The sequence below is a fragment of the Podarcis vaucheri genome, assembly GCF_965113315.1.
Source record: "Podarcis vaucheri genome assembly, chromosome: 7".
NCBI lineage: Eukaryota > Metazoa > Chordata > Lepidosauria > Squamata > Lacertidae > Podarcis > Podarcis vaucheri.
The window spans coordinates 41,705,458-41,730,161 of record NC_138765.1 but is presented as its reverse complement, the minus strand read 5'-3'; the positions used below and the strand labels follow the sequence as shown (position 1 = coordinate 41,730,161).

Here is a 24,704-nt window from a genome sequence, read left to right as displayed (position 1 = left end):
TACCTGGGAGTAAGACCCAATGACTGCATATGGCTGCATAGACATGGTTAGGAGTGTGTTCTTTCTGCCCTGGATGGGCAGCATTTAGACTTATAAAACTTTTTCAATTGCCCTGTGGAAACTCTGGCTCTTCCTCTCTTACCTGTTGCATGGCTGTGGCCATGGAAACAGGGGTTCTCTCCCAGCCATTCTCAATATTTTGCAGTCAGGTATGGGATACTGTTATAAAATTAGATAGAAACCTATTTAACATTTAATAAAGTTTATGTACCTACACCTATCCTCTATATAATGAGTTATGTATCAATGTATGCTTTTATTTCTTTGATATTTTGAGTTCTATGCTATGTGGACTTCTTTGCCCCTTGCCTTTCTTTTTTTCTTTTTAAAATTTTATTTATAGTTTTCATTTGTATACATTTCAATAATTTTACAAAAATCCTAACATTTCAAACAATTTGACTTCCTTCTTCTTTCTGCGGTTCCTTAAATTTGTCTTATCATTTCCTGTATATTCTAAATTAACTTAACTTATGCTTTAATTCTATATTCTTTTTAAAACTGCAGGTTATAATAATAATCCTGCCAATGTCTTTACCTGTTTACAAGTTGTTTGTAAATATTCAATCAACCATGTCCATTGTATTTCGACCCCCTGTATTTCTAAGTGCTGTTTACATAATTTAGGAGCAGAATGTTTATGTGCAAGGCATTTTTTACCTTGAATCTAGGAAGCTATAGGGATGGGATGATAAGGACTATTTTGAAGATCTGGTTGTCAATAAAACAACAGTAAGTAGGTGAAGCAGAAAGTCCTGAGGCTCCAGAGTATTGTGGTACACAAGATAATAGAGACAGGAAGATAATGAAGTGGAGCAAGACAGTTTTTAACTCCTTGATCTGTGACCTCCCTTTATTCTATGAGCTAATGCTTGTACAAGAAGATCAAATATATCCATTCTTAAGGAAATCAGCCCTGAGTGCTCACTGGAAGGACAGATCATGAAGTTGAGGCTCCAATACTTTGGCCACCTCATGAGAAGAGAAGACTCCCTGTGTGGTAAACTTCGCCCCCAGCCACCCGCCCCTCCCTCACCTGTCTTTGCTCTCCGGCCAGACCAGGTTTCTTGAGCAGGGCTGGCAGGCGTGTTTACGTTATACAGAAACAGGACAAAATAACACCGGTAAGGCTGCCACCACTCCCTTTGTCCTGGGGAACCCAGAGCCACAACCCAGGGAGAAGGCTGTGCCCCGTTATTGCTGGTTATCCCCACTCCACAAGTTGTATCCACAGACTTGCAGACAGAAATTCTACAATAGAGCGTAACCAAGCGTAAGGCTAGGAATTAGCTTTTCCCCCGGAAAGGCACACAAACCAAAACAGTTTCTTTCTTTAAAATTTATTTTAAAAGAACATAAGAAAACATGCTAAAATAGCAGGCACTTCTTTTAGTAAGTTACAGGCAAGAAAAAATAAGAACATTGTAAAATCTAACTAACTTACATACTCACGAATAAGGCAAAGAGAATAGTTAGAGTCCTTTCAAAGTTCCGCATTCAGAGGCTTTCGCAAGCAGTAGGGCGATTTGCGGATTGCAGAGCACGCTTTCTCAGCCATTTCCCAGATCTTCCCCCCCCCCCCGATTTGCACCTGGCGTCGGAACCCCCGAAACCAATCATAACTCTTGATTATTTTTAAATTCTCCAATGACCGGCTTGCGGGCTAATCAATCTAACTTCTGGCAGCTGGGCCAATTAAGAACCCAGGGCCTAAATCAAAGGGATTTCCTCCCTTCTGTGGAGCCTATGCAGATGCACATTCCCAGGCAATCAAGGCCAGATAGCACCACTGAGGGAATGCACATAACTCCGGACCCAGGTGTCAAACCTTCCATTAAATCAGGGGTTTCCTTTCCCGTAATAAACCTTTCACACTCTGGGTGCCTGTTAGTCTGAGGTTACAGGGACAGAACTTATTTCCCATGGTCCTTGTGGCTTGTTGGCTACCCACAAGGCCTCACTCTCGTTGCTTGACCAAGGAATAGCTTCTAAACAAACACTAACTTTACTACACCCTGGAAAAGATCCTGATGTTGGGAAAGATGGAGGACACAAGGAGAAGGGGACGACAGAGGATGAGATGGTTGGACAGTGTTCTCGAAGCAACAAACATGAGCCTAACCAAACTGCGGGAGGCAGTGGAAGACAGGAGTGCCTGGCGTGCTCTGGTCCATGGGGTCACAAAGAGTCGGACACGACTAAACAACTAAACAACAAAAATGCTTGTAGAACTTAAACTCACACAGGGACAAGCAAAGGAGGATGCCTTCACGCCAGTGTGGCTCCCCTTTATCACATATACAGCCCAACAAGACAGTGTCCTATCCCACCACACCCCACAACAACATACAAATCAATATGGCTAATCTGACCCAACAACACCCCCCCCCCCCACACACACACATGCAAACATACCACATTGCAATCAACAGAACACAACCAACCAAGCTCTGGATCTGCTAATATTTTGTACCACCACCAAAAATAGTTATATAAATAAATAACTCACATGACGCTGACACAAAAACCCTAAACAAACACTATGCAACAGAATGAAAAATCATTTTCTCCCCATCTCTCTCTCCCCCTCCCCCCCCAGCCACATAATGTCTATGTTAACAGTGTCTCATACTGAATGTAAATGAACTGTGAAAAAGACTCTATGAATTGAAAGTGGAGACACCATATGTTCTTTTGCGTTGCACAATAAAATCTTTAATAAAAATATAATTTAAGCAAAGAAACAAAAAAAACTTTGTTAAAATGTGCTTTGGAGCAGTTCTCCTAACTTCTGGTTTGGAGTAACTGTCAGTATGGCAATAGTTTCTTTGAATAAACTGGGTTCCTACCAGGAAGCTCAACTTGCATATCTGTCTTGGATTTCTTTCTTTAAGGTTTTATTCCCTCACCTGGGCATGAACCATTGGGAGGTGGTTTAGAAGCAAATCTCTAGTACAATGCTAAGAACAGAGATGCAGCTCTATGCTGGCTTCCTTGTGTTTTCCAGCACAATTCACGATTGTACCAACCTTTTACAGTTATTTGAGAATGTTGACCATATGTGGAAATATAAAGGCTATTATGCAGATATTATATATTTTGAAGGAAGGGCCACCTTCGTGGCAGAGCAGCTGTTTTGCATGCAGAAGGTCTCAGGTTCAATTCATGGCATCTCCAGGTAGGGCTGGGAATGTTCCTTGCCTGAAACCCTGAAGATTTTCTGCCAGCCAGTGTAGACAGCACTGACCTAGACAGACCAAGGCTCAGTATGTGTTCCTATATACCGGTACTTCCGAAACACTTCTAACAAGAGTCTTTATCTTAAGCCAATTTACCAGTTGCAGAATTGTGTGTTCTCTTATGGATCAATAACTGGTTTAATACCAGGAAGCAGATGGTAGGAAAACGTTTATCTTTTGCATAATAGTGCAACATTTGAAATTTTTAAAGGCAAAAATAATATGCAAATGTTCATAAATAAATAAAAGCATGCAATGTGGCTCCTGAAGGCTGGAGCTGGTGCCTGTGATGAGGCTGGAGTTAAGGCTATAGTTTGGCTGTCCATGTATTGTGAACTGCCTTCAGATTTTTGGATGAAGGGCAGTATATAAATTTAATAAATAATAAAATAAATTTGGACTCAAAGTTGGGTGTACAGCAGTTGTAGTGGGTTTGCAATAAGAGTTTTCTGAGCCACAGAAAAAGCCAGAGGTGGAGGTGGGTGGGCAAGTCAAGAGAGAAGGCAAAAGACAGAGGCATCTCCAAGGAAGTGTGTGAGGCACTAATGTGATGGAGGGATAGACTCTGTCCTCAGACCTGCACTGGAGGCTGTTAGGTCCAGGAGCAAGGGACAAAGAGTGGTGCTGAACCCTGCCTGCCCTCTGGCACAAGAGGGGTCTAAGAATACTCTGGAGGGTTTGTTCCTGTGGAGAGTACCACAGGGCTATTTAATTTATTCACAAATAATCTGGAGGTACAGGAGGCTTACTTTCCACATTAAGTGACAGTGTGTATGAGCTCATAGTCATTTAGAATGACGAAAATGCAAGCAGATTGTGAGACCAAAAGAGCTCTCCAAACCAGTGTTTCCCAATCGGGGCCATATGGCCCCCTGGGCCCCTCTACGATATTTCAAGGGGCCCACGGGTGAAAATTGCGTAAATGGGGTGGCCACAGAGGGAAGTGAGAAGTGAAGGAATATATATATCTACTTGAACAATCGCAAGAGGGTAAGAGGGCATCTCACCAGGGCTTAGCACTCTTTTTTGCCATATGCATTTTCTTGGAGCAGTCCTGGTTTGTTTCCCACGGGAGAGGGCGATCGCTGAGGCTCCTGTTTTGACTGGTAGAGCCCGCGATCCAGAACCCCCAGGTCAGTGCTGGGTTAGGGTGGCAATGGGTAGGGCTGGGAGATCTGGAGCTGCTTGTTGCTGTCACCACTGCTAGGCCCAGTGGCAGTCTGGGCCTGACTCTGCAAGGTGCAGGGTGCCATCAACTCAAGCACCTAGTGGATCAGGGCTTTCAGATGTTGCCAAGAGGCACAGGGCCTGTTGGCAGCATAGGCCCGGCTCTGCAAGGTGTGGGGTGAAATCCACTCAGTGCCTAGCCGAGCAGGGTCATCTGGTGCTGCTGACTTGCATCTAGTAAATAGCTAAGTACGGTATTTACTCAGAAGAAGGCTGCACTGAGTTCAGTGGGCCTTACTTCCAGGTAAGGGTTTGTGGGGGCTGTAGTGTTTTATCTAGGCAGCCAGGGCTCCTTGAGATGACAAGATCTTTTTTTTTTAATTCTCCCATATATACAGAACTCCCTATGTGCATTTTGGACTGTATTTGTAGGTTTCCCCCTCTGTGTCAAATAATTGGGGTCAAACAAATGTTGTTGTCAGGGAACTGCCATCAGTGCTGGAGGGAGAGAGCAAGATCCAGAGGGATTCCAGAGAGCGTCCCGGGATTGGGAGAGGCATCCCATCTTCTGGGGAAGAGAATCAGCGTAGCACCAGTGGAGAAGGGGGGCAGATGGGGGAAGCGGCGAGGCGGTCCCATGACTCCTTGCCGGGGACCAGCAGGGAGAATAGGGGTCCTCCGCTGCCTACGCCCTCCTTGCGCAGAAGGCTTTCGCGCAGAGAGAGTAGGAGGAGACTAGGCGTCAAAGAGCTTCTTTGCTGGAAGAAGTTTAAGAAACACCCACTGACGGATTCTGCCAGCGATTGAGACAGCCACGGGAGAGTGGCTGTCCGGACAGAAAAGGTTCACTCAGGCAACCCAGCCAGGTGTTTGCACCGGCTTACGCACGAGGAACCCCTAGAACCACTACAGCTGTTTACTTTTTTATAATACTTGGAAGATGGCTCGCCCTCTGAAGGTTCTGAACTCTCCTTCCTTGGAGGTTTCTAAGTGAAGGTTGAATGCTGGTCTCGCAGGGCTCACCTTTCTCGTTGTTTCCTCACACTGGCCTGGCCTAATATATTGCCCATCTCTAGCACCACACTGGAATGCTGTGTGTCCTTGATAAAGGACAGCAAAGAGTTGGAAAAGATCAACCATTTTTGTTCAGGCAGATAAAGTATATTCTCAAGAGGAAAGCATTAAGCATTTGGAGCCATTTAGTGTCAAAAAAGATAACTGTGATAGACCTGATGGAGGTTTATAAAACTATACATGTTATGGAGAAAATGCACGCTCTCCCCCACTTCCAATGTATTACTCGCTCAGTTGGTGAGATCAAGTTCAGTGCTTAAAGAAACATTTTATTTTCAAATTGCAACCTTGTCTTTTTCTCCATGCAGGGTCTTGAGTATTTACAATTGTTACAACATCTGAATTTGTACTATAATCATGTTTCATCCTTGCTGGAAGTTGCCCGCCTTCAAGCGTTGCCTCTCCTTAGAGAGCTGGACCTGCGTCTCAACCCTGTAACCAGGAAGGAATCTGATTATAGACTGTTCACTGTGTACAGATTACAAGCTCTGGAGATGCTAGGTGAGAGATGAAGCAAGGAGGGACAGTAGAGGTCATTTCTATGATGCTGGCATAAGGGCAAAGCTTGTCACTGTTCCAATTGTTTACTCAAACATTGCAGTCATGGCTTCAGCCAGTAACTACAAGTAGCTCTGTCACCCAGTCTCATGGGGAGCTACGTCGATGGTCAGGATACCAATACCAAATTCTCTTTCCTGACCAACAGATGAGGCAGGTGAGAGTGCATTGCCCCCATAAATTTAAAGTAGATTGGGAACTCTCTCTCACACACACACCCCGCACCACTGCTTGTGGATCCTATCTGCCTCTAAAACATTGCCTAGACACCCACCCCTCCATGGTCTGACACCATAGTTTGAGAACCTCTGCTTAATATTATTTAGCAGTCCTAGAACTGAGCCTTCCCCCTTTTCTTCCTGACCCTGTGCACTGTTTCTAGGGAGTGTGCCCATGAAAGGGCGTGTGTTTGTGGCTGTACTGTGTACTAAGGGCTTTGCCTTCTGTTGCTATGGAGAAGTATATTATGCTGTCACAAATCTTTGCCTCACTGAATCTTCCATTTTACTTGTGCTCACTTTGGATAGCTAGATTAGTCAGTAGTCTGATGTTTTTGAATGAAAACTGCAGGTCCCTAGAGTTTAAGATTAGACTGAACTCCTGCTATAGACCATTTGTTTTCCTCCAGATGCTACCTGTCATGCATGGTGTATCTTCTTGAAGAACAACCAATCTTGATACAAAGACTGGAAGGTGTGGTGGAGTAAGTTTGGAGAGAGAGAACGGGGAAATGGTGACATATAACCAATTGTTGCTTCTATATAATGAACTTAGAAAGCAAATTGGGAGCATAAGCCATATTCTGTACCTTGAACCGTAGCAAAATTCCAGTAAATGTTTGAGTTTTGATTCAGTGAATACCATGCCTTATTTCTAGTTTGCATCCATCTACCTTGAAATTGTCCTGCATCCTTCTTTGCAGTATTCTCAAGCATAGAATAGGGCTGGACAGAGCTGTACCTAGGAGTTGGTGAAACCGGCCTCCACCGGGGGCGGGGTGTGTGTGGAAGCCGTTTGGGTGTGTGGGAAAAATCACCATTGGAGATTGACTGGGAGATGAAGTGGTACTAGCCTGCTTTTGGATCCTGCAGCACAGGGCAAGAGAGGAGAAGGGAGAGAGGGCTTTCAAAATATGTCTACCCCCACCCTGCAGTAACTGCCTTTCAGTCAAACCTAGTGAGTTGGCAAAGCTCAGCAGTCACAGATCAGGACAGGCTGCTGCAATGATGAGCCCTAACAGCAGCCACTTCCTTTTGCTAGGAAGGTGTCAGACCAACTCTGTGAAATATATATGCCTGAGTAGAGTTGCAAATTTAGGCAGCAATATGAGAGTAAATCCTATTGAACTGAATGGGGCTTATTTCTGAGTAGGCCTGCAGAGAAATGTGCTTTTTGTCAAAATTTTTTGGCATCAGAGATACAAGCCCTACTGTATTAAACAACATGTTCAACAACATGCTGAATATATAGATTTGGACTCATGTTGGGGAGGGACACATTACTTTGTCAGTATTTTGGACCGACACTTATGGAACATTTGCTTTTAAAAATAAACTGCACCCCAAAATAGTTCAGTTAGCAAAGGATCTGGCCTGTGCTCCAGTCTACAAGGCTTACCAGGATTTCGAGTACTTGGGTTGTGTAAAATATAGTAATTTCTAATGTGGCTATTGCAGTAAAGTATTTTTTATTCCTGAGGAGGATGTAATACAGCTCCTTGCTCAAGGTGCAAGGGGCCCTAGGGCATCTCTGTGGCCAGATGCCCTGAGTTGTGTTAGTGTTGTCAATGTATTTCATGAACAATACTAGAATGCTGCTTATGAAAAGAGGCATAGAAGTGAGCAGAGATTGACCACACATGTGGCTTTCTAAACAAATGTCAGGCAATATGGTACCTAAAACTGTGGCCTAGTTCTTGTGTAGTGTTTATCCATGGTTTACTAAACTGTGGTTTATTTGATCACCCAAACCCTGCCCGGCAGCTTAACCATGGCTTGTTAACCACAAACCAACCACATTCATAAGCCATGGTTTGTTGTTGGATTACAAACCTTAGTTTATGCTAACTATTGCTTAACATTGCAGATACGGTAAGAAAGACCTCTATGTCTGTTCAACTTACACATTTCACATTTGGAAGTTAGCTGTTAGATGGGAAAAAAACACTCAGTTCATCAGAAGTGACACAGAACACAGAACATACATAGTTTTATAGTTACATTAAGATAAAAAAATAGCACGTTCCAGCAATCTTTCTGCATTTTGGAGGTGTGTGTGTCATATATACAGAAACAGTCTTCATTCCATGCTTCTTCCTTCTTCCTTGGAATTGGTGTGTTTATGATGGGCCTGGTAGAGATTTCTGTATTTACTTGCAAGATTACAACTCCAAGGATTGGGTGAAATATGACTTTGTGGTGTTATGAGCCAGTAGGGTGTAAAGCAGGGGTGCCCAAACTTTTTTAAAGAGGGCCACATTTGATGAAGTGAACATGCGTGAGCTTTTTTTAGGCTTGGAGGATTGAAGTTGCTGAGCTTTTCTTAGGATTTTAACCCAGGACATATACTGGCGCAGGGGCCAGATTAAATTGACTGTTGGGCCGGATTAGGCCCCAAAACAGACTTTGGACATATCAGGTGTAAAGCATAGGGAGACATGAGAGACCCAACTTGGGCATGGTTCATTGAATGGCCTTGGGCTAGTCACTCTGCTCTCTAAAACTCTTAGGAAATTACTGGACAGTGAGGATAAGCATTCCATAGTTTACAGGATAAACCTTATACTTGCTTACATCATGTGCTGAGTGAATTTGAACTGCTTGGTCCCATTTCTTTACTGCCTCATAAGTCCTTGGTGGGCTCTGCTGCCTAGTAATCAGATACCAAAGTAAATACTAAAAAGGAGGGCAGGATATATCACCTGAATAATCACATTATCAGATGAATTTTGTGGTACTTCTGTACTTCTGTTGTCCTTTGTAAGCTGATGTGATGCTGTAAAGTGGGATATTAGTATTCTAAACAAATGACACCAAGCCTACAGGCAGAAAAATGGCTGCCTGTCTCCATAAATTCTAGTGGAGAATTGTTATGGTCCTGTGGGCCAGATCTTTATCTGTCCCCACCTCTGCAGGCTAATTCTAACAGGTTGGTAGAGCAGCCCATCTGTCAATCACATGGCACCATTATGATTTCACATGATTGCTACCGTTCTTTGAAGCCAGTCATTGATCCTGCATGTCTTCTTCATAGATGAAAGAACTATTAGGAAGCGTGAGAGAAAAGCTGCCCACCTGCATTTTAACCTCAGGAGCAAAGAGGATCCATTGGAAAAAGACGAGTCAAGGTATGGAAGTGGTCTGATGAAAAGTAACACTTTTGGATGGGAATGGAGGTGCTTGATATTGAAAGGTGCTTGATATTGAATGGGAATGGAGGTGCTTGATATTGAAAGGTGCTTGATATTGAAAGATATTGAAGGTTACTTAATCCTAACATCGCTGTTTTTAAATTTACCTCAAGGGAAAATACAATGAGGAGTGAAGTGCTAGACCAAGAAAGCTTTGCAACATCCAGTATGAATACAGAGAGCAACAGGACACGTACTGGTAGGTTTTATGAGACAATCACACTGGGATTGGAAAACCTCAGTATGCTTAGCCTGAATATTTGATTATGCTCATGTACATTATGTGGTGCTGCCCTTGTATCTGGTCTGGAAGCTGCCATTGTCCCTGACCGTTGACTCTGCCGACCCAGCATGCCCCTCTGCCAGAAGACACAACAGAAGAGAGCTTTTGCCTCTATGTCCTGCTTCTTCATGGAGGCTGCTGTGGAAAACAGAATGCTGGACTGGATGGGCCACTGGCCTGATCCAGTTGGGCTCTGATGAGTGACTGACTCTCCATGAGACATGCTTGGATATTGGCTGCTTTGAGCTTTACAAGGCATTCTTGCAATTGTGAGTGTGTCCACACTTTCCTTTTGCCCCGCTCTTTCTAGGCACAGTTCTGTGCTCTAAAGCTCAGTGTCTGGACATTCTTCTTTTAGCCCCCCAGCTTTCCTTGTGAAAACACATGCTTTAAAGCTGACATGCAACAAATGGCCATTCAGGTTTTCACGGATTGCCAAAAGTAGGTTTTCATAGGGAAAACTCTGGAGTAAAAAAATGGTGCTTGGACACAGAGCTTTAAAGCGTGGATCATGCTTGATCTCCCCTTTCTATAGCTAGTCTGTAAGTCGATATCTGACCTTTGTTTCACTCAGACTCTTGACTTGCCTTCCCTCCTTTCTTAAGGAGGAAATGTGTGTGGCTGCAATTTGCTGGTGTTTGTTTCACCACAGATCCTAACCATCCCTTTTCCCTGAGGGGCAAAACTGTATATTGCTACAATGCCTTGAAGCAAAGATACCCTCAAGTGGGTAATCCCTTGATGTCATCTTCTCAAACAAATCCTTTCAAATGCATTTAGGGTCTTCAGATGGGGTTATCAGAAAGCTTTTCTTACAGTGTTGCACAATTTATATTCTGTTTAAAGGTCAGGGAGAAGGGATTTAGATTTCTCACCCAAACTTACTCCCTGGTATTATAAATCTTCTCATATCATATAGGATATGGCCCGCCTTCAACTATTTTAACAGCTAGTAAGATACACACACACACACACACACACACACACGGTACAAAGGCCCCCATGTGTTTGCCCTACAATCTCCCTGGGTGATGTTGTCACTCCTAGGAGGAACTGTTGTTTAGTCGTTTAGTCGTGTCCGACTCTTCGTGACCCCATGGACCAGAGCACGCCAGGCACTTCTGTCCTCCACTGCCTCCCGCAGTTTGATCAAACTCATGCTAGTAGCTTCAAGAACACCATCCAACCATCTCATTCTCTGTCGTCCCCTTCTCCTTGTGCCCTCCATCTTTCCCAACATCAGGGTCTTTTCCAGGGAGTCCTCTCTTCTCATGAGGTGGCCAAAGTATTGGAGCCTCAGCTTCACGATCTGTCCTTCCAGTGAGCACTCAGGGCTGATTTCCTTCAGAATGGAGAGGTTTGATCTTCTTGCAGTCCATGGGACTCTCAAGAGTCTCCTCCAGCACCATAATTCAAAAGCATCAATTCTTCGGCGATCAGCCTTCTTTATGGTCCAGCTCTCACTTCCATACATCACTACTGGGAAAACCATGGCTTTTACTATACGGACCTTTGTTGGCAAGGTGATGTCTCTGCTTTTTAAGATGTTGTCTAGGCTTGCCATCGCCTTTCTCCCAAGGAGCAGGCGTCTTTTAATTTCGTGACTGCTGTCACCATCTGCACTGATCATGGAGCCCAAGAAAGTAAAATCTCTCACTGCCTCCATTTCTTCCCCATCTATTTGCCAGGAGGTGATGGGACCAGTGGCCATGATCTTCGTTTTTTTGATGTTGAGCTTCAAACCATATTTTGCGCTCTCCTCTTTCACCCTCATTAAAAGGTTCTTTAATTCCTCTTCACTTTCTGCCATCAAGGTTGTGTCATCTGCATATCTGAGGTTGTTGATATTTCTTCCGGCAATCTTAATTCCGGCTTGGGATTCATCCAGCCCAGCCTTTCGCATGATGAATTCCGCATATAAGTTAAATAAGCAGGGAGACAATATACAGCCTTGCCGTACTCCTTTCCCAATTTGGAACCAATCAGTTGTTCCATATCCAGTTCTAACTGTAGCTTCTTGTCCCACATAGAGATTTCGCAGGAGACAGATGAGGTGATCAGGCACTCCCATTTCTTTAAGAACTTGCCATAGTTTGCTGTGGTCAACACAGTCAAAGGCTTTTGCATAGTCAATGAAGCAGAAGTAGATGTCTTTCTGGAACTCTCTAGCTTTCTCCATAATCCAGCGCATGTTTGCAATTTGGTCTCTGGTTCCTCTGCCTCTTCTAAATCCAGCTTGCACTTCTGGGAGTTCTCGGTCCACATACTGCTTGAGCCTGCCTTGTAGAATTTTAAGCATAACCTTGCTAGCATGTGAAATGAGTGCAATTGTGCGGTAGTTGGAGGAACTATGGTAGGATTATAAATGTGTGTGGCAGAGGAGCAGTGTGCATTAGGCACTTCAGATAGCTAGAACCTGTAAAAAAAGGTGGGGAGAGAAGACAGCCCCCAGACTATTTTGTGAGCATTTTAAAGAAGTCCTGCATTCATGTAGATTCTAGAAAATCCTCACAGAAATGGGATGAAACTAATTTCCTGGTCAACACATGTAACATGGAAACGAACTGGTATAATTAAGACTGTTCCATCCATCCCTAATTTGAACCAATGTTTTCTTTGTTTATTCCTTTGACTGTAATACTGTGTGGGGTTTTTTTAAATAACAAAACCTTATATTTGTGGGGTGGTGTTCTGATCTTTGATAGAACCCTTGGTTTTGGGGAATTGGGTTGGCAGATTTTTGAACCCAGCAGAGTTGTGACACTATTCCCCACTTAGATTTATCTCTCTCCCCAGATTATACTTGATTTTTTTCTCTCTAACTCAGAAAGGTGTTGCAGTTATTTATTTTGGGGGTATTTTATGGTACATCTGAGCTCAGTGGTATATCTGGGAGCTGTAAATGGGTTTAGTGCCCTACTGGGCTGCCAAGGCAAGGAAATGGATAAATGCCCCCTGAGGAGTTTCCTGTAAGAGCAAAACAAAAGGATGGGCCTCAGCAGTCTGGAACACGTGGGTGTGTTTCATTCTGATTCTTCTGCAAACGAACAGTAGGTGCTCATCATTATTTCTCCTTATGAAACGAAACCAGGTACAAAGTATTCATCTCCTCGCCATATGTCATGCCATGATGAGAGAGACTCATTTCTAAAGACATCGCCTGTTTCTGTGTTGCCAACCAGCAAATTAACTAAAGGAAACAAGGACCAGATCCTGGTAAGTGGGCTTGATGAAGTCAAACAGAGGCAGGTGGCTTCTGCTGCTGTTTTGGGCAGCACTTTGCTATGTTAAACTTCTGTGTCCTCTAACTGTACAGTTGCATCAGTGTCAGCTGTAGAAAGTTTTTAGGTGTCCTATGCATTGAGAGGGAGGCCTTTCCTTTTCAAAATTGTGGCAACCCCCCTGTTTATGTCCTTTCTTATATATAAAGCATGATAATGCCAAACCTACCCTTTTTGTCCATCCCATTTGTATCGGTTCATTAAGTGACTAGAACATGTGTTCACATTTTGGGTTATACAACTAAGTGAAGTCAGTAAACTCCAGGCTAGTTCACAGACTAGAAGGAGAGAAACAGTAGGCCTATATGACAGTTCATTGTCCTACGCCTCATATCACATGGTGCTTCTGGGGACAGTGGCATGATGGTTAGTTTTATGAGTGTTTGCTACCACTTGCCTGTTGAAATGCCTACCGGTAATTCTGCCCCTAGATCCATTTATGGCCTCTCAGAAACATTTGGGGGGGGGGGAGGGCCAAAATGAAAACCAAATGTGCTTCCACCCCCAGGCCTGGAGAAAGCAACTGAAATGCAAAATACTTAAAACTCTTATATGGTAAAGCAATGCCAAAAGTTAAGGTGAAAGACTGATTTTTCTGAAACAAATGAGTAACTCTTGCTATTGGACAGAATATTGACTTTGTAATTTCTTCCAGCTAGACAATGCAAATGCAAGACAGTTTCTGAGTCACAACTCTTTGGACAGAGGTGAGTGTTTTCCTTTTCCAACCTCATAAAAATCTGTGTGCATTCTCAGCCTTTAGGGGTCAGATGACTCTCCTGATTCTGATGTTTCTCTAAGGCCAGTTCTCACATAAAAGCAGACAGAAAGTAGTAAAATCTATCCAGATTCTGCTGCTTGAGCCTGAAGATTTCATCAGTACGTTAAAAAACACACCTTGCATGTCAAGGTGAAGAAGGCTTCTACCTCTGAGGTTCCACCCCCCCCCATGGGGACCCATATTCCATCATGTAAGTGTCCACTTGCAGTCTGAAGTGGAACAGTCCAAATATGGGCCTACCACCTACCTGCTCTTTCTGAATACTAGGCCTAAATCTAGATGAAAACGTGACTATTTGAAGATTTGGGTGTTTCTTACAAGGTTTTATTTCAACTTCTTGAGATGTTTTTCAGTTTGGTACAAAAATATAATTTACAGGATAAGTTTTGAGTGATTGATGGGTTTTCTTTTTGCAACCATCAATATAAATGGCAGGTATATTGCTAATATGCTTCTCAACCACTAGAGCTCCAGTTTTTTGGCTCGCTCAGCCTTTGCCTCAGAGCATGAAATAAACATCTGTCAACCCACATAATTTAATTTATAAATGGAACCTTATCTCAAGTGTGACTAAATTCACACCTCTTTCTTCCCAGCAAAGTTTATTAACCATGATTATCTTGTGATAAATGGAAACAACTCCTGATATGAATTTATGTAAACCACTTAGAGGTGGTTTTTTTGAGCCATCTATGCTTCTTGTTGAATAAAAATATATTTAATGAATGAAAAAGTGAATTGTAATGTCCTCCCTCTGCTTGTTGCTTGCAGAACAGAAACTCCGGTCTCCCACTGCCCTGCAGGCACAGACTTCCCTGCCCTCCCAGATGAAAAGCAGAGCTGTGTCTGGTAAGGGGAAGTTTCACGTGTCCTTTTCTGAAGGCTCATCTCTAGACTTCCTCTGTCCAGGAAAAAGAGAAACGGGAAATAGGAAAGTGGACATTCTTGACCTTGGCCGGGCTGCTTCTCCAACTAGGAGGCTGAGTCTGAGTGATGATGCAGGGAAGACAAACCTCGGGCCAGAGAGTTATGAGCACCTGTACCTCTCATCCTCTGCTAATCGCAGGGAGCTGGTGAAGAGGCTTCATGATGAGAGGAATGAGAAGACGGCAGCCGATGATGTTTGTAATTACACCTCACAGTTTGCTAACGAAGTCCTGGCTCCTGCCCGGTCCTCATGTGGAGATTTCCTGGGACAGCACTCAGAAGCGGATGCAGACCATGCAAGTCCCTTAAAGCTCAGCTCAGGTAAAGGCCGGCTTTATTGTCTTAGTTTTCAAGATGTAACTTCTTCAGTCTTTCCTAACCTTTCTGAATGAGAGGAAATCTTTGTTTGGTTCTCTCCTGGTGACGCAAAATGTCAACTTTCTGCCACTATTAATAATATTTCTTAGCCTTCTCCTTTTGCAAAATACAGGTGGTCAACAGTATAATGAGCAGCCAGCTTCTGTTCACAAATTTCAGCTTCAAAGAAAGAGGCATGAAGGCAAAAACACTGAGCAATGGGCCTTCTCCTAAATTTCAGAATTCAGTGTACAGTGGTACCTCGGGTTAAGTACTTAATTCATTCCAGAGGTCCGTTCTTAACCTGAAACTGTTCTTAACCTGAAGCACCACTTTAGCTAATGGGGCCTCCTGCTGCCGCTGCGCCACTGGAGCACGATTTCTGTTCTCATCCTGAAGCAAAGTTCTTAACCCCGGGTACTATTTCTGGGTTAGCGGAGTCTGTAACCTGAAGCATATGTGACCCAAGGTACCACTGTATTGTCAGTAGTCAATAGCCATAGAAGAGAAGATCATTACTCTATCTCTTCCACTTAGCTTAAAAGAGGCAGGCCTAAAGTGAGACTAGGAATGGGGGAGCAATTTGATTCCATTCTCAAACTTTATAAAGTGCATTTTCTTGAAAACTAATAATTACAGCAAAGATTCTTGTTCCTTTATCTATCGAGTACGTAACTGAATGTAGTTATGAGACTGATACTCAAACCTGGGAGTTAGGAGAAATACCCACAAAAGGGCGGAAAAACAGGGCACAAATGAATAGAGAGAACAAAGTTGATCCTCACAACTGTTTCTGCTATGTTTAGCCCAGGGGTCTGCAACCCACGGCTCCGGAGCCGCATGTGGCTCTTTTACACCTTTGTCGCGGCTCCGGGGCTGATACTAACGAGGGGAGGAGGCGCATTGTGCGCCCCAACACTCCCCACTGTGGCGGGCGCTGTACTGGCTGTGACGTCGCATGGGGGCGGTGCGTGTGTTAGTCACGCACCGTCCCGACGTCACCTTCCCGCCCGCCATATTGTAAGGGGCATGTACGCTGGTCACTGCATTGAAAGGGGGCATGTACGCTGGTCACTGTTTTGAAGGGGAGTGAAGAACACACACACACACACACGAAAGGTAACTTGTTAATTTAACGTTTATTTCTATGAGGAGGATTAATTCTGAGGGGTCAAACAAAGAAATAATAAAAAGTGACAAAAAAGTTATTTTTATAATGACGAGTTTTGCGGCTCCCAGTTTTTTTTTTTCCTTCGGAAACGGGTCCAAGTGGCTCTTTTTGTCTTAAAGGTTGCAGACCCCTGGTTTAGCCCGTTACCATGCTCCATTGGTAAAAGTATCCTGAGCTTCTCCATTGGGAAATGATTTTACAGCTCTTGTCACCACACATGCTTGGATTGAACCCACTCTTCCAAAGAATTTTCACACATGGGTGATGGTGTACTCTTTCTACCTGTAGGAGCATTTGGAAGGACTACTTTGTTACACCAAAGTTGCATGATGAACAGGCCTGTGCACAGCTTGTCTGAGACCTGGAGTGGGAGTCTTGTTAGAATAAAATTATTAGCATGACAGTGTTAAGTCCTAGCAGGGGGCCCCAGCCGGCTTAGCCCTCCGAGGCCCGGGGCAAGCATAATTGGTTGCCCCCTCCCCTGCACAGGTCTGATTGTGAACCATAGAAAGCATGGAGGATTTGGGCATGGCTACCAGAATTTTTGGAATTTGGTTGGCCTAAATTTTACTTTGGTTTCATTTGTTTTCGAGAGTTGGCCACAAGTGTAGAATTGATGGCCGCTTACTTTCAATCTTGGGGGGAAATGGAAAAGAGGAGCTCACAGTGGGTGAGAAATAAAATTATGGGCATGCATGCCAGTGAGCTTGGCTCAACAGCCTAACTTGCTACCTTGTCCCCAGTGCTTTGGGTAAGCTAATCACCTTTTAAACAAATGCTGGATTAGTATTTATCTATTTGTTTTGACACCTTAAAAAAAGTGTAAACTATCTGAGGAAATATGACACCAAGGGCATCAGTGAAGCAGTACTGTGTACAGTGACCTGCAGACTTGCAGGATTTATTTTTTCAGACATCAACTCTGGAGAGATCATGCATTTAGATCAAGAGTGGGGAAGACAGGGTATCTTCTTTGCTCTGTTACAGTGCTTGGATGCTTAGCCACTATGAAAATAATTCAGGCCCTTTTTGGGCTGGTGGAGGATAGAACTGGACTAATAGCCCACCTTCAAGATGGCTGGGAATTAAAGATGCCTTGTGACAAGTGTAAGCCTTTCTTTCCCATCTGCTAACCAAACAGTTCCTTTCTTTCATTATTCAATTCAGCTTCTACAAGCTTTGGAGATTTCCTCTCGAAGCATCGTTCTTTGTTAAGTGAGGTGTCTCTTGGGAATTCACAATCGGCTACAGCCTTAACATCCACATCCACATCCAGGAAAGGGCGAGACCCGCCAGCCTGCCGATCTCTCAGTCCTTCAAGAATGGAGTTTAAGCATACCAGCAGCCAGCACACTCCAGTAACCCCCAAGCACTGTTTTAAAGAGCCAGTAATGGAGGTGAGTGCTTTGTTCTGGATCCTCTTTGTGGAGCAGATAGAGCAGGGGAAGGATCATGGGGTGGTATGCTGCCTAATGAAGCATGTGTGGTATCTGTTCTTTAGCATGGCTGTGAGACATTTATGGGCATGCCTCAGATTGTTCTGAGTGACATTCATTTGCCCTTTCATCTGTTCCTCCCAGCCCCATTCTGCTGCAGTTGATTTCTTCAGCACAGTACAGTGGTGCCCCGCAAGACGAATGCCTTGCAAGACGGAAAACCCGCTAGACGAAAGGGTTTTCCGTTTTTGAGCTGCTTCGCAAGACGATTTTCCCTATGGGCTTGCTTTGCAAGACGAAAACGTCTTGCAAGTGTTCCGATTTTTTTCCCGCTCCTCCCCCTTTTTCTAAGCCGCTAAGCCACTAATAGCCTTTTAGCCGCTAATCCACTAAGCCTTTAATAGCCGCTAACAGCCTTTTAGCCGCTAATCCGCTAAGCCTTTAATAGCCGCTAAGCCTTTAATAGCCGCTAAACCGCTAATAGTGTTAATCCACTAAGCCGCTAATAGGGTTGCTTCGCAAGACGAAAAAACCGCTAGACGAAGAGGCTCGCGGAACGGATTAATTTCGTCTTGCGAGGCACCACTGTATAAACTTGCCATTGTATCTCAGGGTGTTTCCAGACTCTCAGTATTTTGTGAGAGATATTCAAACTCTTACTGGAACTTTAGGTTTGAGGAGCTAAAATGAGTCAGAATACTCTGTTACCCTAGCCTAGTGCAACAAACCCACTTTAGAAAAACAACTCTTTCAAAAGTGTGTGGTTAATGAATGTTAAACAAGAAGCTTGCTCCCAGTGCTAGTCAGTTGGTTGGCATGAACAGTGCATCATCAAAGGTAATCACTTCAACCACTGGTCTGCCATTACAGCAACCTCCTTTGATCTTAGACTGGTACCAGTCACCTGACAACATTATGACATCAGGTGATTGACAAGTGAGCAGTTCCGCCAACCTGTCAGAGTTGGCCTGGGAGTGGGAGACTTAGGCATCCAGTCCCGGATCCCGTTCCCCACTGTTACATACCTCATTACGGTATAAGGCCTTTCAAAAGGGATGTCAAACAGTGGTTCCAGTTGTACCTTTCCCTCATCCTCAGGATCATGGGCTGTCAAAGTGATGCTGATCCTGAATTGAACCTTTGCCCTGCTCTTGTGATTTCAAACAAGGACATAGCTCAGTGGCAAAGGATAGACACCAGATTCATATACTGAGGAGAGAGCCTAGATTAGCTAAACTTCAGTTATAAAGACTGGGGGCGGGGCAAACCCAGTTTGATAAAAAATGGCAATGAGGCATGGCATACAGCTAGTTAGCAAGGCTGAGGGCTAGGCCGGGAGCAGACCAGTATCAGCCTCTTTGTTGTCTACGTTGTGTTAATTACTTAGTAATAATAATATAAAAATTCTAAGCTACAAAAACAACTGAAAAAACCAAGAAATGGCATGATTTATTTGAGAAACAAGTTGTCAGAAATTCTCTCCTACCCTCGAACTTTAATCCACCTCTTTAAATGTGCATAAATAAATTTTAGATGTTTGTCAGAAAGCCTCCATATGTCCAGATGTGACAAATGTTACTTCTGTGTTTTGTAGCTTCACTCCAGAGAGCATAGCAATATCCCTCTCCAGACAGCAAGTATTGTCAGCAGCACTGAGAAACCATGTCTTCTTGTCACTGTCCTGCAGCAACTCCTGGATTTAGTGGATCGTTATTGGAATGGCTCTGGCTCCCTTTTTATCAATAAGGATTTCCTTGGTATGCTGTTCTAGGCTCAGGCTATGTGCCTAAAACTCCCACCACCCCCTTCTTTTCAGAGAAGGGAAGCAGACCACTTGCCAAGCATGTCACTAGGCAATATTCAGTGTCCTTGTTTGCTGTGCACATCACCAGACTATTTGCATCAGGGGTCACAAAGAATTCTATGCAATTCTTGTATTCTATGCAAGGCTGTGATCATGGGGCCTTTGAAACAGGAAGAATACCTCTGAGGATGTGCAGAATGACTTTCCCTCACAACACAGTAATGATAACCAGGTCACATACACCTGGGCATTGGGGTAAACACTTTTAGGTAAACAGGATAACTCCCAGGCTAGCTAAAGGCTCAGCACCTCTTGTCTTTACTACCTCTAACCCTGAACTTGACTGGTGAGTGCCAACAGCATAGTAGCCAAAATTGGACCATGTAGGATCAAACGCAAATTTTGGCTTTGTTTGGCCTGCTTAACTTGTTCTAATCTTCTCTTTTTTTTGCATTCTTGTGACCATCATACCTCCTATCAGATGGATCTGCTTATTTTTCTTACTGTATTTACTCGAGTCTAATGCGCCATCAAATCTAATGGGCACCTCAGTTTTGAGAACCTTGAAACCAAAAGAAGTATTTGTTGGCAAATGTAAATGCGCCATTGAATCTAATGTGCACCTTAATTTTTGCAAAATGTTCACCTTAATTTGGCCAAAGAAAGGTGAGCATTAGAGTTGAGTAAATAAAGTAATATTTCAAATTTAACTGTAGGGCAGATTCTTTCATCTTTAATGACTCAGCAACTCCTAGCCTAGTTACTAATCTCTAGGCAAGACCAGCTCTGTTGATTTTTCTTTTTGCCCGAAGCAAATTCATGCAAGATGTTACAGCACCCAATGTCTTTCTTACCTAAAGTAAACACTATGTAGATTACAGCAGCAATAGGTAGAGAGCATACCACCCAGATACTTTACTCCACAGAAAAATGCAGCTCTTCAGGGTTATGAGATGACCAGCCACTCTTATTTGAAAAATGCTGTGTTATGCAATACTCCCTTTACAGGCAAGTCTGAATTCATTAAAAATATAATGTAATTGCCCTCCATGAAGGACTCTGCAACTTGAAAACAGAGACACTGAATGTAGTTTTGTTACTCATTAAAAATCTTTTCATAAAAATGTATTTTTAAAAAGAAAAACCAGACCTCCAAGCAGATAAAATCCAGACTTATGTCCTCTGGTCACCACTCTGTAAAATACAGTATTGATAAGGCGAGTTAAAACCAATTAATACAAAATTAAAACTAAATTAAAGCTAACTTTGAAAGCTGAAAGCTACAGAGCAACCAGGATATACCAACATATTTTGGGGGATCCTGAAATTTGCAATAGTACAGAAAATCTTTAGAAGGGGAAAAAACACAAATGGAACGACAGCAGCAATATCCAAAACAGGTCACTGGGGACTGAGGATGCGCAGTAGCCAAAGAATGTGAAGGACAGGGTCAGGAGAGGTGGGGTGGGGTGGGGTGGGGTGGGGCTGACTGGGTTATCCTGAGACAGGGCAGGGCTGGTTGGCTGGAACCCTGATCAGGAGCAATATCCACACTGCAACATTTGGCTGCAGGTCCCTCTTACCATGTTTTAATCTGGTTTGTGCTTTTATTGTCCCGCAGCTCCAGCACGCGATTTGCTTGCATACTTGATGGTGGCTGCCCGTTCACAGCAGGACGTTTGCTCAGCCCGCAAAGCCGTGCTAGGCCCTAGCTCCTCGGGGTTCAGTTGCCAGCTTCCCAGGGAACAACCAAAGTATTCTCAGCAGCACTGCAGCAGTGCCATCGACAAGGCTATGAGGGTACGTGCTGTTCACCATTGCTTCCCTCTTCCTTCCTCAGTAAAGTGGAAGCAAACCTAGTTCTGTTTTATGAGAGAATCTTTAATGTTTTATAATTAAGATAACTTACTGTCCAGGTATCTGATAAGCCATGTGCGCAAGTCCGTGCTGCTGCTCTGAATTATGGAGCCATCCATCCCAGAGCCTGTGACTTATGTGGATCACCATGTGCCAGTGGTCAGGCAGTGGCTGAGAGCCCCCATGGACTCAGAAGGACCCCTCCCTGACCCAGCCTGTCTGCGCCAGCACTTGCCACCCTCCATGCCAGCCCCGTCAGCTGCTATGCCACCTCCAAATGACAGAACAAGAAATGTCCACAGACCCCCAACACACTGGGGCCTCCTGCCATCTGACACTGAGTTTGAGTGCTTTGTATTTTTCTTTAAACAATAGAATGTGATGCAAAACCCACACAGCACAGCTTCCATCTGGGTAGCCTCCCACGGCCACACACTCTCATAAACAGTACCCTACAGCCTCTGGATTTCTCTCCCAGGAAACACAGGCCCTTACAGCACCTTCTTTGCAACCCAGTATTCTCAAAACCTCTATACTCTCTTCATAGTCATGGAGGTTTTATGTTGCGGTTTCATTACATGCATTGCATCTGAATGCCAAAAAACAAACATTGCTTTATTTAGAAGGTCCTGGGCTGATTGAGCCAGTGTGGTGTAGTGGTTAAGAGCGGTAGTCACGTAATCTGGGTAACCGGGTTCGCGTCTCTGCTCCTCCGCATGCAGCTGCTGGGTGACCTTGGGCCAGTCACACTTCCGTGAAGTCTCTCAGCCCCACTCACCTCACAGAGTGTTTGTTGTGGGGGAGGAAGGGAAAGGAGAATGTTAGCCGCTTTGAGACTCCTTAAAGGGAGTGAAAGGCGGGATATCAAATCCAAACTCTTCTTTTCTTCTTCTGATTGTTGGTGTTGTCTTCAGAAATCTCTAACCCAGCCTAAAGAAGAAACCTTCTTGATCTCACATGTGTGGCCACATATTTATGTCAGACCAACAGAGTCGCCTTTCCCCCTTGTTGAACTACCCTACCAACTCTTTCCTTCCCTCCCCAACAGAAGGTGGAAGAGAGTCAGAGCCCACCTTTCAAAGAACGAGGTGTGGAAGGTGCTGCTGCTGCTGCCGCCGCCACCTCCAGTTCCAGCTCCCACGGAATATATTCTCTCTCTTATGGTAAGTTCACTGGTTAAATACTAGACGGATGTCTGACTGGACTTGTCAATGCTAGGACTTTCATATCTTTTCTACACTTGTGTTGAGGGAGGCTTTCACATAATCAGTCAGCCTAACTGCTGTTTCTACATGTTCCAGATGAATGAGAGATTGACTACCTCTCCTGCTCGAGTCAAGACTCGGGCTGGCGTTGAAGATCACAGGCACAAGCCCCAGCCCCAGTAAAAGAAACAATGTCCCCCATAGGATGTTTCATTGTGCCATTTCCACTACCAGTGCCCATTGCTACAGAGCTTGCCTGGGAGAACTTCCTCTCAGCTGGGGAAGGCAGATTTATACCACAACATCCAGCCACGGGGGAGGGGCTTGGGGTGAAGCCAGAGAGATGCTAGATGACATAGAAGGATGGACAGGGTGACAAAGGAGCTGAACCAGATTTTGAACCCTGCTGATAGCCATTGTTTACTGCACCTCCTTGGGCCAATCACAAAGATAAAATAGGGGGCAGGAGGAGTGAGGACATGAGTTTATTGGAGGAAAGGCAGGCTATAAATAAAATAGTGGTGTTTTTTAAAAAAGGTTAAAAGTGTTGATAACAATTTAAGGCAGTTTGCAACAAACTAAGCAGCAGTAGCAGCATCTCAACAATACAAAAGTACATTTGAAGTCTACAATACAGGTGGTAAAGCAAAGTCTCCGAAGGGGTGCATGTTCCAGTTCAGTTTTCATACTATCTCTGTTCTTCTGCTGCACCTAGATTCAGAATAAAATGGATACCCCAAAAAGCCATTTGAAAGACTTCAAATGATCATAGTTAGAATAATAGGTGGGGTTCCATGGGTCACTTTGCTCTGTACCTTTTCCCATGCCTTTGATCAAGCACAACTCTAGGTTTGCTCATCTGCTGATATTTTTCTCCTAGATGAGTTGTTAAGTAGAAATGAGCAGCTGAATGCCCAGGTGGACATCTTAACTTTTGAATTAAAGCAGCTTAAAAAGCAACAGGACACCATCAGTTTGCTGAAGGAGAGCCAAAGGTAAATTAAGTTTGGCAGTTTCATTTAGGGGAGGGAACGTAGGTCTATCATTCAATTTTTTATCCCTCCTTCCTAAAAGCAGCTCACATGGCATTCATGGTGCCCCCCCCCCACACTTTTGTCATCACAACATCGCTGTGAGGTGGGCTAATCTGAAAAAGTGACTAGTTGAAAGAGTCACAGTCCATCTTTATCATGACACATAATTGACAAGCAGGTTGTCCCTCCCACCTGTCAAAAGCTCTTGCATGGGGATTGCAAATTTGATGTAGAGGGGAAGAAGAAAAGAGCATTGATAGCAGATCCTGTCCTTTGCTATGATAGACACCTTTTGGAGGGGAGAAAGAAAGCTGCTTTTTGTAAGCAAGTGCAGCAGGCAGGACTTCTCCTGTGCTCTGCTGATGCTCACAAAAAGCACCTTTTATTTCTTCTTGCCTTGGCTGCTGTGCAGGGAAAACGCAAGAGGCAAAATCCTGGTTTGGCTGCAAGTACCTGTTTGCAAACCCAAGACAGGATTGAACCATGCCCTCCTGTCCATTAACTAATGCCATGAGCAATGTGACCTGGTTTATAGGGGGACATGGGTTATGGGACAATTAAACCCTCTGGTTAGGGTCAGGATTAGTCCCTATGCCACATGTCCAATGATTGAAAATATCAAGTTGGAGACTTACAGGTTGGCAACTAATGAAACTCCTGTTTGAAGTAGCTTTTCTTGTTGGTTTGAAAGTCCAAGAAAGCTAACTCATTCAGAGATGCTGGGCTCAGTCAAGGGTGGTTCCTGTTCATTGTTTCCTTCTTGCCAGGTCTCTTGTTTCCACAAACAACTTCCTTCTGCAGCAGCTGAATAAAGAACAAGACCCTTCCGTAGGCAAAACAGGCCGTCTTTCGGAGAAGATCCCTGATGCTCCTTGTCATGCCTCTTGCCCTGCGAGGACGTCCCATCGTGCTTCCCTCACCTCTCCCATTGCTTGGAATCCAGAAATGTTAAGCGGCTGTCCTCTCTGACAGAAAGCACAGAATCACTTTCTTCCCATGGTGACTGTCATACAAATTATGCTTCATTTTCACATAACCAATCAATCAATCTCTTTATTACA

General features: G+C 44.0%; 1 protein-coding gene across 5 annotated transcripts in view; it reads left to right on the top strand.

Annotated features, from left to right (window-relative positions):
- Positions 1 to 24,704, top strand: part of LRRC36 (leucine rich repeat containing 36) — a 26,944-nt gene extending 2,240 nt beyond the window's left edge. The window contains exons 1-12 of one of the 5 annotated variants that reach the window (XM_082232603.1): positions 6,114 to 6,255; positions 9,351 to 9,444; positions 9,621 to 9,706; positions 12,882 to 13,006; positions 13,727 to 13,778; positions 14,624 to 15,100; positions 17,475 to 17,704; positions 19,338 to 19,500; positions 21,169 to 21,347; positions 22,453 to 22,567; positions 23,490 to 23,604; positions 24,411 to 24,704. In XM_082232603.1, the coding sequence (XP_082088729.1) occupies positions 9,631 to 9,706; positions 12,882 to 13,006; positions 13,727 to 13,778; positions 14,624 to 15,100; positions 17,475 to 17,704; positions 19,338 to 19,500; positions 21,169 to 21,347; positions 22,453 to 22,567; positions 23,490 to 23,604; positions 24,411 to 24,612 (1,734 nt within the window). In that variant the 5' untranslated portion in view covers positions 6,114 to 6,255; positions 9,351 to 9,444; positions 9,621 to 9,630 and the 3' untranslated portion in view covers positions 24,613 to 24,704. Of the gene's footprint in view, positions 1 to 6,113; positions 6,256 to 6,614; positions 6,802 to 9,350; positions 9,445 to 9,620; positions 9,707 to 12,881; positions 13,007 to 13,726; positions 13,779 to 14,623; positions 15,101 to 17,474; positions 17,705 to 19,337; positions 19,501 to 21,168; positions 21,348 to 22,452; positions 22,568 to 23,489; positions 23,605 to 24,410 lie in introns of those variants that run through there. The other 4 variants (XM_082232606.1, XM_082232602.1, XM_082232604.1 and 1 more) reach the window with 4 other exon arrangements.